Source organism: Trichomonas vaginalis, chromosome IV (genome assembly GCF_026262505.1).
Source record: "Trichomonas vaginalis G3 chromosome IV, whole genome shotgun sequence".
Classification (NCBI taxonomy): domain Eukaryota; phylum Parabasalia; order Trichomonadida; family Trichomonadidae; genus Trichomonas; species Trichomonas vaginalis.
The window spans coordinates 10,291,775-10,304,869 of NC_067206.1; the positions used below are offsets into that span (position 1 = coordinate 10,291,775).

General features: G+C 30.3%; 3 protein-coding genes and 2 pseudogenes across 5 annotated transcripts, besides 1 other annotated feature; 1 reads left to right on the plus strand and 4 right to left on the minus strand.

The window, feature by feature from the left end:
• Window positions 1-11,733: part of a mobile genetic element that runs on past the window's edge.
• On the minus strand, window positions 4,402-5,088 carry TVAGG3_0063880 (annotated as a pseudogene). The gene has a single exon. A coding segment is annotated over exon 1 (687 nt).
• TVAGG3_0063890 (uncharacterized protein) lies at window positions 6,610-7,403 on the minus strand (the record flags this gene model as incomplete). Its single annotated transcript, XM_051221510.1, has 1 exon — window positions 6,610-7,403. A coding segment is annotated over one exon (794 nt), but the record flags the coding sequence as incomplete, so codon positions are not given.
• TVAGG3_0063900 (uncharacterized protein) lies at window positions 9,367-10,266 on the minus strand (the record flags this gene model as incomplete). Its single annotated transcript, XM_051221511.1, has 1 exon — window positions 9,367-10,266. The coding sequence occupies one exon, from the start codon at window positions 10,264-10,266 to the stop codon at window positions 9,367-9,369; it is 900 nt and encodes a 299-aa protein (XP_051106497.1).
• Window positions 11,734-12,029: 296 nt separating the features above from the next.
• On the minus strand, window positions 12,030-12,799 carry TVAGG3_0063910 (annotated as a pseudogene). Its single transcript has one exon. A coding segment is annotated over exon 1 (770 nt).
• A 69-nt stretch (window positions 12,800-12,868) lies between these two features.
• TVAGG3_0063920 (uncharacterized protein) lies at window positions 12,869-13,084 on the plus strand (the record flags this gene model as incomplete). Its single annotated transcript, XM_051221512.1, has 1 exon — window positions 12,869-13,084. The coding sequence occupies one exon, from the start codon at window positions 12,869-12,871 to the stop codon at window positions 13,082-13,084; it is 216 nt and encodes a 71-aa protein (XP_051106498.1).
• Window positions 13,085-13,095: the final 11 nt, after the last annotated feature.

Sequence of the window (13,095 nt, forward strand, 5' to 3'; positions counted from 1 at the left end):
TGGATGTTGTATGCCATTTATTTAATACAATTTGAAATTTTATTTTTAAAATGGACACAGAAGAGACAAAAGGAACCGTTAATGATGGTTTGATTCTTGATCAAAGAGGTGGCACCCTTAAAACATTTATTTTATTTTTATATAAATGATACGCAGATTTAAAAATTTAATTGATGATTTAGTATTTAATCAAAATTTTCTTGATTATTATGATTTAAAACATATCTCCAAAAATATGATAACAATATAACGGTGATGATATGGAATATTATTATCCATATTATAAAAATGAAATTTTGAAATATCATGATAAAATAATTTCTAAAATTAAAGACAAAATTAAAAATAATGAATATCAAAGGGAAAAACTAAATCGCAACTTAAACAATTGAAAGATTTCAAAAATAAAGTATTAACAGAAGAAGATATTGATGAATTATATAATTATATAAATTATATAATCCTGAGCCGCAAAAAACAAAGGTGCAAAACGCCCAGGTCCTTCAGACCATAAATGAAGCACAAGCTTTAATTTATGATTCATTAGTTAAACCACATTCAGCCCGACTTTTAAATGAAGATCAACTTTTGGAATTCATCCTTCAACATAAACTCGAAGCGGGAAAGTATATCAAACCTTTATATACAGCATATTTAAAACAAATGAATAGAATACATCCAGAATTAATGAAGGGGGAATGAAATCCAAAATCAAAGCAGATAAAATTAAACCACTGCAACACCAAAACCTCCAACGACAGTACCGCCTCCTCCTTCAGTTAATCCTTCATCATTCACTTTATTATATCCATTTCAAACATTAAAGAAGCAAAAAGATTTTAAAAAGGATTTCAAGATATTAAATAAACCAATTGACCCAAAAATTCAACCGTTAAAGGAAAAATTTAGTCGCCCTTCATTTGCTCCATATCCATATTCATACGAAATCGATCATTAGAATATTCAAAAGGAAACGTTACTTATTTATTTGCCATTAACATTAACACTAGATATTTATATTGCATTCCAGTGAAAGGGAAAACAGAACAGGAAACAAGAAGAGCTATTCAATACTTACTAGATCATGAAAGAGTAGATAATATAAGGGGTGATGGTGATAAAGGATTTCAGGCAGCTATGGCTCATTATTTCCCACAAATTAATTTTTACTTTTCATCCTCTCCATATACGTTTCATAATAAAATAGTTGATGCGGTAATGAGAACTCTTAGAGATGCGTTAGGGGTTAACGGTCAGATATACTGGGATGGAAATCATGACTCCATCATACAACAGTTAGTATATTATTATAATAATACATGGCATAGAACTATAAACATGAAACCGGTGGAAATGAAAAATGATATTTCAAAAGAATGGGAATATATTAGAAAGCAAATGGAAAGGTTGAATGATGTTAAACGTGAACAAATTAATTCGGGGCTCATGAATTTTAAACAAGGGGATAAAGTTTTGATTCATCTCGATTATGGAAAAACTGATAAATCAATGACAAAAAGAAGACGAAGATTTGACACAATAGCTGAATTTGTTAGATATATTAACGGTAATGTATTAGTTGAAGTTGACAATAAATTAATAGAAATTCCGATTTATTTTATTACTCCATTATATTTAAATAATATTTAATTTTTTTTATTTCGTAAGAAATGAGTGACAACGAAGCAGCCAAGAGTCCAGACGATGAATATAAAAAGAAACTAAACAGAATTAAATCAAAAATATGCTATTACAAAAAAAAGAAGCCGCAATGTGGTGGGGTTGAAAACGATAAAGAGAGGAAAGAAATAATCGAAAAATTAGAAACTTACCGTTCAATCCTTAAACTGAGTGAAGCAAAAATAAAAGAATTTAATAGAATAAATAAATTGATTGGAAGGGATGAATTTAATAAAGATGAATTTTTAAACTCAATCCAAATTTAATTTTTATTCCTCTTCCGTCAATGGTTTCCCGAACCCTTCTGGGTTCTTCTTTCCATCATTACTGCATAACCACATCTTCTCGGTTTTTGTGGTTTGTTGTTTTTAATTAGTTTTTGCATCATTTTTATCATTTCCTCCCTTGTTATGATTCGTGGTAAATTTTGAGCTTGTGGGGTGTCCATTTATATAAAAATAAAATTTTGTTATCGTTAATGTTTACGTTAATGTTTACAGGTTATTCAATAATGACTTATTTTTGAAGAACTGAAGGTGCTACCATGTTACCATGTGCTACCAGGTCATTTAACTTCTCTGAAAAAATGTGACAACATGACATTTTGACAACAACATAGGAAATATGATGTTATCGTCATGATTTCATCGTGAATGAACGTTAATGCTTTTGTCAAACTTAAACGTGAATGCTTTGTCATGACTTCTTCGTTAATGTTTACAGGTTATTCAATAATGACTTATTTTTGAAGAACTGAAGGTGCTACCATGTTACCATGTGCTACCAGGTCATTTAACTTCTCTGAAAAAATGTGACAACATGACATTTTGACAACAACATAGGAAATATGATGTTATCGTCATGATTTCATCGTGAATGAACGTTAATGCTTTTGTCAAACTTAAACGTGAATGCTTTGTCATGACTTCTTCGTTAATGTTTACAGGTTATTCAATAATGACTTATTTTTGAAGAACTGAAGGTGCTACCATGTTACCATGTGCTACCAGGTCATTTAACTTCTCTGAAAAAATGTGACAACATGACATTTTGACAACACAGCAGGATTAATGCAAAAATAAATTCAAATCATACTTTATAAAGCTTCATTTACGGGTATTTCATCATCAGTAAATGAATCCTCATCATCGTTTGGTTCAAGCTGTTTATATAATCCTTTCATTTCTTCTTTCAAAACATAACACCATGTTTGTTTACCGTCTATTCTTCTATGTTTCCTATCACATTTATCCTTAATACTCATTTGGAAATTCTTGTCTTTCATGTCTGATGGTTTGCAGAATAGAGCATTTTCACACGTCATACCTGCACACAATTCATCATAATGTGTATTTATCCATACATCTAAAGGATTTGTTGATAATTCAATTAAATCTTGTTTGGCTTCAGTCATCGGTATGATTCGTACATTAAATGATGAAAGGTCATATTGCATAAAATACGTCAGTAAATTATCATAAAATTCCTTTGTGCATGAATCCATTAAATTCTTGAAGTAATCAAATTGACCCTTAAATTTACCATTAACCCTTAAAACTACGTATCTTCTGTCTCCAACTTCAATTTTGACAGGGTAGACGTTGTTAGTTACGAAAATGAAGTTTGCAACATTCTGAGCAGTTCTTCTGGGTTGATTCTTTTCATTAATTCTTATCTCATTATCCGTTATAATTGATTTCAAAGCGTTGAAGTTTGCGAGTCTATCTTCACCAACATTCTTGAGTTCATTAAGTACAAGAAACATTTTATTTTCAACAACCGAATTGAAATTACCCGTTAACTCACTTATTTCAGTAATGTTTTTACATGAATAACCAGCGAGAAGTTCAGAAATAATGTCTGTAAATCTGTTTTTACCTGTTCCCTGAAGTCCTTTCAAAATAATTGCTGTTTCATTCTTGATTCCAGGATGTTGAATCATTGATGCAATCCAGCCGAGTAGGTATTTATACACTTCATCGTTATTATCACAAATGGCTTCTTTAATGAAATTCATAAACATCTCAATTTTTGAGTAATCAGGCTTTTCAAGAATGTTGTATTTATAACCCTGAAACGTTGAGAAAACATCTGGAGAATCAGATTTAAAGCAAACACCCTTAACGGTTAATGAGGATAATTGATTTAATAGTACGTCCCATGCTGTTATTGTTTTACCTTCTTCTTTAAATAATTTAATCATTTTAAGTGACTCTTTCATGTTTGATTGAAGAACGAATGATATTTGATTCATTTTGTCGTGTATGTTGTAATCTTTCTGAATGAAGTATTTGTTTCCACAATCTACAAAACGGATTACACGTGATAAATCCTCAATTACTTCAGAACTGTTTTTATACTGATGATTTTCAGCCTTGCGTCTAATATCTGTTATCAAAAACGAGTCATCAAGTTTGATATCAAATGTTATTTTTGGCTTACGTAATAAAGGTAAAACGTATTCATCATAATATTCCTTTTGGTATAGTTTTAGAATCTTCACTAAAACAAATGGAGAAGTCATTAAATGTGCATATCTACTACGTGCTTTTTCAAAATTACTTTTAGCATTTTCAGTTAAATTGCAGAAGTTATAAACGTTATCGTAGGCTTCATTAATTAAATGATCTGGTAACGAATTAATTGCTTGAAACAGTGTGAATAATGTTATTTCTTTTTCTAAATTCATGTTTCCACCGTCATTATGTACTTCAAAATCACAGATGCCATCAACTATGCTCTGGGCAAGTTTATCGTCAATGTTTACATCTTTGTTTTCATTCATTATACTCTTTATTTCTTCATTCTTCTGTTCAACTCTTACCTTAATATTCAAATCATTTAATATATCGTTTACTGTTCTAGTTAATGTTGAATCATAACTTCCACGAATGAATGAGTATGTTTTGATTGGTTCTGTTGCATTCTTGCGAACTCTTGAATCAGCCATAACCACTAATGAACGCTTTGAATCATCCATAGAAGTCATTATGTCAATATCATAATCATTGCAGGAATAACATTTAATCATTCTGTTCGAGGTTGAATAGAAGAAATTAGTGTTGCAATAAATGTGAAGACCTCCTGATGCGGTTTAACGATAACATCTTTATCCGAAAGTTTTGATAAAATGTCTTTTCTAACTGTTTCTTTAAGTTCATCATTGTACGATTTATTGATATCAACATCTATAATCGTTAAATTTGAAATTTTATTTACTAATAAAGCCATACCAGTTTTCCTTCCTCTTCCTCCATCGTATTTGAGGTAGTTATGTAAATCAATCTTGTTTTCACCAATTCTTTCGTTGAGGGTTTTAGTTTCTGCCACAACTAATTCCTCAGCTAATGAATCAATCACTTGTTCATCAGAAACGATAAAGTTGCTGCTGTCGTTTGTTGCTGTCATTTATATAGGAATAAAAAAATAAAAATAATTTTAAAACTAACTTTATTTTTGGACTGCATCATATTTTCGTAAATGTTGTCAAAATGTCATGTTGTCACATTTTTTCAGAGAAGTTAAATGACCTGGTAGCACATGGTAACATGGTAGCACCTTCAGTTCTTCAAAAATAAGTCATAACTGCCTTCCTCCTATGTTGTTGTCAAAATGTCATGTTGTCACATTTTTTCAGAGAAGTTAAATGACCTGGTAGCACATGGTAACATGGTAGCACCTTCAGTTCTTCAAAAATAAGTCATTATTGAATAACCTGTAAACATTAACGTAAACATTTATTTCTGCAGTTCATTCATTACTTCATTACCTAATTAATTACAGACATAAAATATATTTAGTTCATTCAATGAACGCGGTAAGCCTGCAAAGTAGGCTCAAGCACATTCAATAAATGCGGTACCATGCGAATACAGTCATAAATGGTGGCATATAATCTTTACCCAAGCCTGTTGGATTTGTTGTGAAAGTATGTGAATGATTTCCTCCTGGTTCAGTTGGTCGAAAAGTCTTTTTTGCTGAATGGTTATAATCTGGAGATAAAACGTCATTGCCAGCATAATATTCTGAGTTGTATAATGGATGGTCTCTTATTGAATGTGTATGATTACCTGATGTGTTTGTAGTTCCTGTATGAGTGTGCGGTGGAAGGTTTGCTTCAGTAATTTTCTTTGAACCACCGGTTTCCTTTGAAGAGTTCGCACAATACAAAAACCTGTCGAGTATTTGTTCCCATGCACCAACACCAAACATTACTTGAGGACCTCTTGCATCCATAGATGTATAAATAGAACCTACTGGGTTCATTAAATCAAACATATGAGATATTATAGGATTGTCTCTTTTGAACTTAAAATATAGTGCAACAATTTCGGGTTTCTTCTGGTTTGTGTCAGAATATTTTTTATAATATAATCTTATGTTTTCAGGGTAGGTAAAATCTTGACTATAATATTTATTTTTGTCATCTATATAATAATATACTATTCTCGTTTTTTCTATTGCATTATATCTTTTATATCTATAATAATCTAAATATAATGTTAGCTTTTGTTCATCTACATGCGGCGTTCTGACATCATCTCCATAGTCGAAATAATACGGTGCTGGAGCTACGTTAGACAATGTCATATCCGTCATTTCATAAACTCTTAAAATTTCTTTTGTTCGTCTCCATATAAGTTTAAGTAACAGTTGTTGTCTAATGGAACTTTAACTTGTGTGTCATCATTCTTTATATAACTTACATACATTTCATTGTTATTTTTCGGAATGAGTTTACACCGTATACCATTTTTTAAGGAATGTACCAATTGCCATCTAAAATATTTATTTTCTTCATAGACGGAAAAGTCACCAGCAATAGTTTCAATATTTTTAGTTGTTCCTATCAAACTTTGGTATATTTCATTCACACAATCCTTATCCGCTTTCTTCATTAATTCACTAGTCACATAAGTTTTATCCGCTTTAAGGTCTAAACATTCTGAAACCCATCCTGTATCAGCTTTAGTTTTTAAAATCTTTGATGTCCATTCATGATACCTTTCAACCCTTTCTTTAATTTCATTATCTTTTTCATTAACATATTCCTTATCTGCCTTCTTCATTAATTCACTAGCCATAAGTCCCTTATCTACCTTCTCCTCTAACTCACTAACCACATATTCCTTATTTGCCTTCTTCATTAATTCACTTACCACATATTCCTTATCTGCTTTCTTCTCTAACTCATCGTTAACATATTCCTTATCCGCTTTAAGGTCTAAACATCCTGAAACCCATCCTGTATCGGCTTTAGTTTTTAAAATATTTGATGTCCATTCATGATACCTTTCAACCCTTTCTTTGATTTCATTATCTTTTTCATCAACATAAACCAAATTTGCTTTCTTCATTATGTCGTTTAGGAAACCTTCTATGAATTCCTCATTTAAATTAAATCTTCCAATCTTCAAAACTTTAGGAAATGCATTTAATGCGTAATATCTCTGTTCTTCTGGTGGAATTGATGTTATATCATCCGTTATACCTTTAATTTTAGAATTCATAAATAAAATTTCTTTTATATTTGATATCACTGCACCACCTTTGCAAACGAATTCGAAATGGTCATTTTTCAATACTATCTCCAAATCTCCATATTTCAACCTTTGCGTTTGTTCTGCCGTCTTTGAATTATATGCATATATGGCGTATGTAATGGTCTGAGGGACCTGGGTGCTTTGTGCCTTAAGTTGTTGTGGTTGCTGTTGTTTAATCATTTATTATGATTTAAAAATAAATATTTAATCTGTTATCTCATCAGCTATTTTTTCTATTTGAAATTGCCATAATATTTCATTCATGAATTCTAAATCACAATCAAATAGGTCAGTTACTCTAAATTTAATATTTGATAAATCTTTTGAATGAAGAATAAATGAATTCCCAGATAATTGAAACGGATATGATAAAGAAAATATGTTTAAGTTGATGGATAAAATGTTTTGTATTGATGGGTAAGAGTTATGGTCTAATGTTTGATGTGAAAATCTCATTGGGGTATTAACTTTATCACATTTGATTAAAATGAAATTGGAACCAGTGTCAGAATACAAAACATCCCCAACATCTTTTTCAAAATTTAATATCCCCAACAATGAACGAAAATGAGGAGTACAAAATTTAATTTTCAGCGGGAATTTAATAAGGTTATTTATTTCATCAAGTTCAAAAAGTTTATCGGGTTTTGATTTAAAATTTTCTTCATACCATACGATAAATGATTCATTTAAATAACTTAAAATCATGTTAATATCCCATTTCGTTATCACATTATTTATATACATATCATACGTTTTTTCATGGTCATCTTTAATAAATGATATATAATCTGAAGGGTCTAAAAGAATGGGATTAAATTTACCACTCACAGAAACGAGAGTAACATTATAAATTCCGCTAACTGTTAAATTTAATTCACAGTTATTATTCGAAATAATATTGATAATTGACATTTTTATTACGATTAAAAATATGGTAAAGCGTTATTTTCCAGTGATAAATAAAACTAGAATAAGATTACCTCAAGAATTCATAAATTCAACGAATAAGAAATTCATTCATGTTATAAATTTTAGTGTTTTCAGAAAATATGAGTCAATGTCATATTCATCAACGGGTTATATTTCACTTCATTCAAATTTAGTTCAATCAAACCCATATAATGACCATTTCATAAGATTTTCAGATGGTATTAAAAATGTAATTGATAGATTAAAATATGAACAGATTGACAATATCGAATTTTTGGAATTTTGGTTTAAATATCCCGATGGAAAAAAGATTGAAGTTAAAACTAAAGCTGATACTATAACAAAAACAATTACAATGACTGATCCAGATAGTGGGAAACAAAAAGAAATAAAACAAACGATAGAAACTGGTGAAAGGTCAATTATTATTGATTATGATTCAAAGGATTATTATTCGATAATGTTAATGCTTGAATATTAAATAGCCTTAACAAAGAATTTTTCAAGTGATATTTTATATTCATCAACTATTTTATTATAAATATCATTATATGTTAAATGAAGTTCAGTTGTTGTTCCGTTCTTTTGATATCTTAATTGTGCTAATATCCTTTATAGGATTTATTTTTGCAACTGTTCCGCAGCATGAAACCTCATCATCTATGAAAAATTGAATCTTAACGTCTGAATCTTGAACATCACAAAGAATGGCGATAATGTGAATTAATGATTCATAAGGTAAAATAATTAAACCGGATTGGTCAATTAAATTTATTATTGAATCATAATTATCAGTTATTATATCACGGTAAATTTTCATTAATTCAGAATTAATGTCTATTTTATATGGCGCATTGCGACTGGAATCGTAGATTCCTGGGTTCTCGATGTTTGATGAAAGAGGTGGGGGGTATGTTGGATAAGTGGGAATTTCAACAGGTTCTTTACCGGGTTCAGATAAAATGATTGGGTCTCCATCTTCTTTATTTTGCTCCTCCTCTTTCTTTGGTAAGTCACGAGTTAATAAATTTGGTTGAGTTGCTGACCTTGTTAATTCAGGGCTAACATTAACTTTAACATTTTGAATAATTCGTGATTTATCATCATTTACGTTATAACCAACCGTAATCTCTGCTTTTGCGTTAGTGTTCTTTTGACTAGTGAAACGTCTTCTCATTTATAATCGAATAAAAAAAATATATTTAAACTTTTATTTTGCTGGAACTTTTGAATCTATTATTCCCTGTATTTGTTCATGAAGTTGATTTTTAGCATTTTCATCGAAATTAATAGACCGAATATATTCATTAATTGCATTCTTATAATCATTTGATTTCTCAAATTTTCTTTTATCTGATTCCTTAACTAAATCATAAGTTAAACCTCGTTGCTGATATAATGGTTTCTTAATTAAATCTTTGAATGCTTGAGATAAAGCACCTGATGCAATTCTTGCTACTATAATTGGTTGGAATTGCTGTTTAAGTTCATCCTTAACATTTGCGAAAACTGGATCGAATAAAGCAACTTTAAAGAATTTCTTAGCTGAAATTTCAGGTCTCAAATTTGCATATTGACCATCAAACTGGTTAGAATATCGTGGTAATCCATCCGGTCCCTCTTCAATAGCATTTAATTCTTCATTGAAATAAGAATATGGATTATGACGGTATGAATTAATTGGACCATTTTCACCTTCTCCAATGTATTGTTTAACAGCTTTTCCATTTTCATCAAATTGCATAGGATAACGTTCATTATATGCTTTACGTTTAGGATAATCAGATATAGTTAATTTATAACCATTTATGACTTTAATATTACCTTGACCATCAGTAACGAAAACTTCATTTATACCATCAGGTTTTCCATTTGGACCTGTAATGTCTGCTTCGTGTGCTTCCCAATTTGGACCATGACGTTTGGCATATGCTTGAGCTTCTGGTAATGTTAAAACGTTTCTCATTTGTTTAACATCTTTTTGAAGACCAGCAACAATGTGGACTAATTCTTTCATTCCATCTGGAACTTTCATAGTTCTATTATATGCACCCTTTTTGTTTGTCCCTTGTTTTAATGGAACCTGTAGAAGATTTGCTATTTCTGTCATGTTTAATTATAAATAAAAAATAAAAATTAATTATAAAAAGTTAATCAAATTTAACACTTCCTTTATTTAAATCAACTATTATTTTTCCATGTTCACCTAATTGCTGATATTGTGTGTAAAGTTCATTAATGCTCATTGGTAAATTCACTTGATAAAGCATAACGTTCAACTGTTGACGACTAAACCCACTGAAAATGAAAAGTGTTGATAGATTTGATTTAATGTTTGTGCTTAATGCTTTGAAGTATTGAACAGCCATGAAGAATGAACACTGAATGTGTCGACATTGAGTTAATAACTGATTAAAATATGATTTCTCATTTGTTATTAGTTTTGATTTCACCGCATCATCTAGAAAAATGAGTGAATGCAAAAATTCTCTATCAAAATTTGAAATAGAAAGTGTTTCAAATAATTCATCCCGCTGTTTATCAATAATTTTATCCTCTAATCCTTGCTTCTTGATTGTATTATATAATTCTTTATACATTAAAAAGTTTTTTAAAGAATCTTCTGCTTCTTCTTGTGATAAATAAATAATTGGAATTTTGATTAAATGCTTTAAAGATTCAAATGTATCATCTGAAGGTGAACCTGAACGGTTGATATAAATTAACACATGTGAATGGGGGAAGTGTTAGCAATAATGATAATTTGTTTTAATATCGTTAATGTTTTACCTTTATTTTGTTTACCAATTGCTGCAGTGATTGAATTTAAGTAACATTCAGAATATGGAATTTTCATTAATTTTTCCTTAGATAGAGCATTTCTATTATCACTCAATGCTTCATTAATCATATCATCTACGTATGTATTATATACTCCTGCTAATTCTTCATAAGGAGTGTATGAATTTAAATCCATTTAATCAAAAATAAATTTATAATTTTAAACATTTCTATTCATCAATATTTCATCATATGAACTTCTATACTGTGGTGGTGTACCTGTTGAATGATATTTCAAACCTTCATCCGGTGTCCATGTCCAATATGTAGTCCTAGTAAACCAAACCTGAGGAGGATTTGTCACCTTTGAACAGTAAGTGTCATTTTCACCCTGAATGATTGGATAAGCTTTCACTTGTACTGTAACTTGTGAGTTGAAAGTTTCTAATCCATCAAAGAATATACCCGCTCCATCACGTTGAACTGGAATAGTGCATAAGAATGAAGTTTGGTCTTTCCATGTTCTAGCTAATGGCGTGCCATTATCATCATTCAGTGGTCTAGTTAATGAGTCCTCGTATTCTTCTGTGCATTCATTCACTCCATCTAAATCAGAAGCTTGAAGCATACGTGTAAAGAATATGTCACCCACTGTGGTCATCGCTTGATCGGGGAAGTTTCTGGAATCTATAGTGACCTGAAGACCTCGAAGCATTGGATTTTCTAAAACTGTTCTTTGCATTGCATTCTTCGGAAATGTTAACACAACATCTGTAACATTATGAAGAGCGTATGAGAAATCTGAGCTAATACCTTCAGGAGTGATGCAACCTCCATTTAGTGAACGAACGTCAATATGTTGAGCTGGAATCATGAATGGATCTTCCTTACTGAATAAACGTGGTATTGCTTTAACTGATTCTTCAATTAAACCGTATCCTGGTGTAATACATTTATCCTCTAAAACTTCCATCTTTGTGCATGAAATAATAACATTATATCAACTGTTGCGTCAGCAGATGTAGCGGCTAAGCTTGTAATTAATTTGGCAGGAAGTCCGATTTGTTGGAATTTGCGATCATATTTATAAACATGATTCATAATCTTTTCATAATTTTCATCAGTTATATTTTCATAAACGTAATTTTGTAAATCAGCAACTCTTAACGGGTCAACCTGACAAAATACTAAAGTATCCCTGAAAACATAATATTTAAGAATGATATCACCAAATGATTTAGGATAATCATCGAACGCCTGAAATGCTAACAAATCATTTACCGGAATAATCATATCAAAAGTGATATCAACTTCTTCATATGCTTTCTTGAAAACTTCTGAAGGGTCAATATATTTACCACATACTGAGTTATCATATTTTTGAACATATTATATAACGAATGAACAAACTTTTTAACTTTCCTTTCTGATTTTGGTTTATATGTTGCAAATGCGAAAGATTCACGGGCGCAATCCATTTGAAGATAACCAGCATCACCTCTTTCAGTTTCTACTTCTAATTGTTTAAAGTTTTGATTTGATGATTTGTAACCAACGAATAAACGCATGCATTTAAAAGCGGCATCACATGTGAAAGCTTTATTTGAAACTAGAGTTACTTTAACTTTGCGTTTAATATATGTGTCACCTAATTGATTCACATCATGAGCTGGGTTTGTAATTCTTAAATGAGTTTGTTTATCATCAAAATATGGAGCATCAGAGTCATAGCATGAACTTTCAAGTTCTCTATAATATCTTCTACCGTCATTCTTTGCGAATATTTCATTTATCTTTTCGAATGAATGAAACACATTTCCATTAATTGGTTTGGTGTTTGGCACCAAATAGTTAGTCGTCATTTATTATTAAATAAAAAATCAAAATTAAAATATGAAAATGAATTTTTAATTTTAATGAAATAATCAACTATGGCTGCAGGTATATTTAAGAAACTGTGGGATAAAGTAAAAAGAGGAGCGCATAAAGTTTGGGAAACAATGAAGAAGGGAGCAAATTGGATATTTAAGAATAAAGAAGCAATTAGTGACGTTGCTGAATCAATAACACCAAAAGCTGCCCCAATAAGAGAAATTTTAAATAAAGGAGAAAAAATTTATCAAAGACTACAACCGATACTAAGATAAAAATAATATTT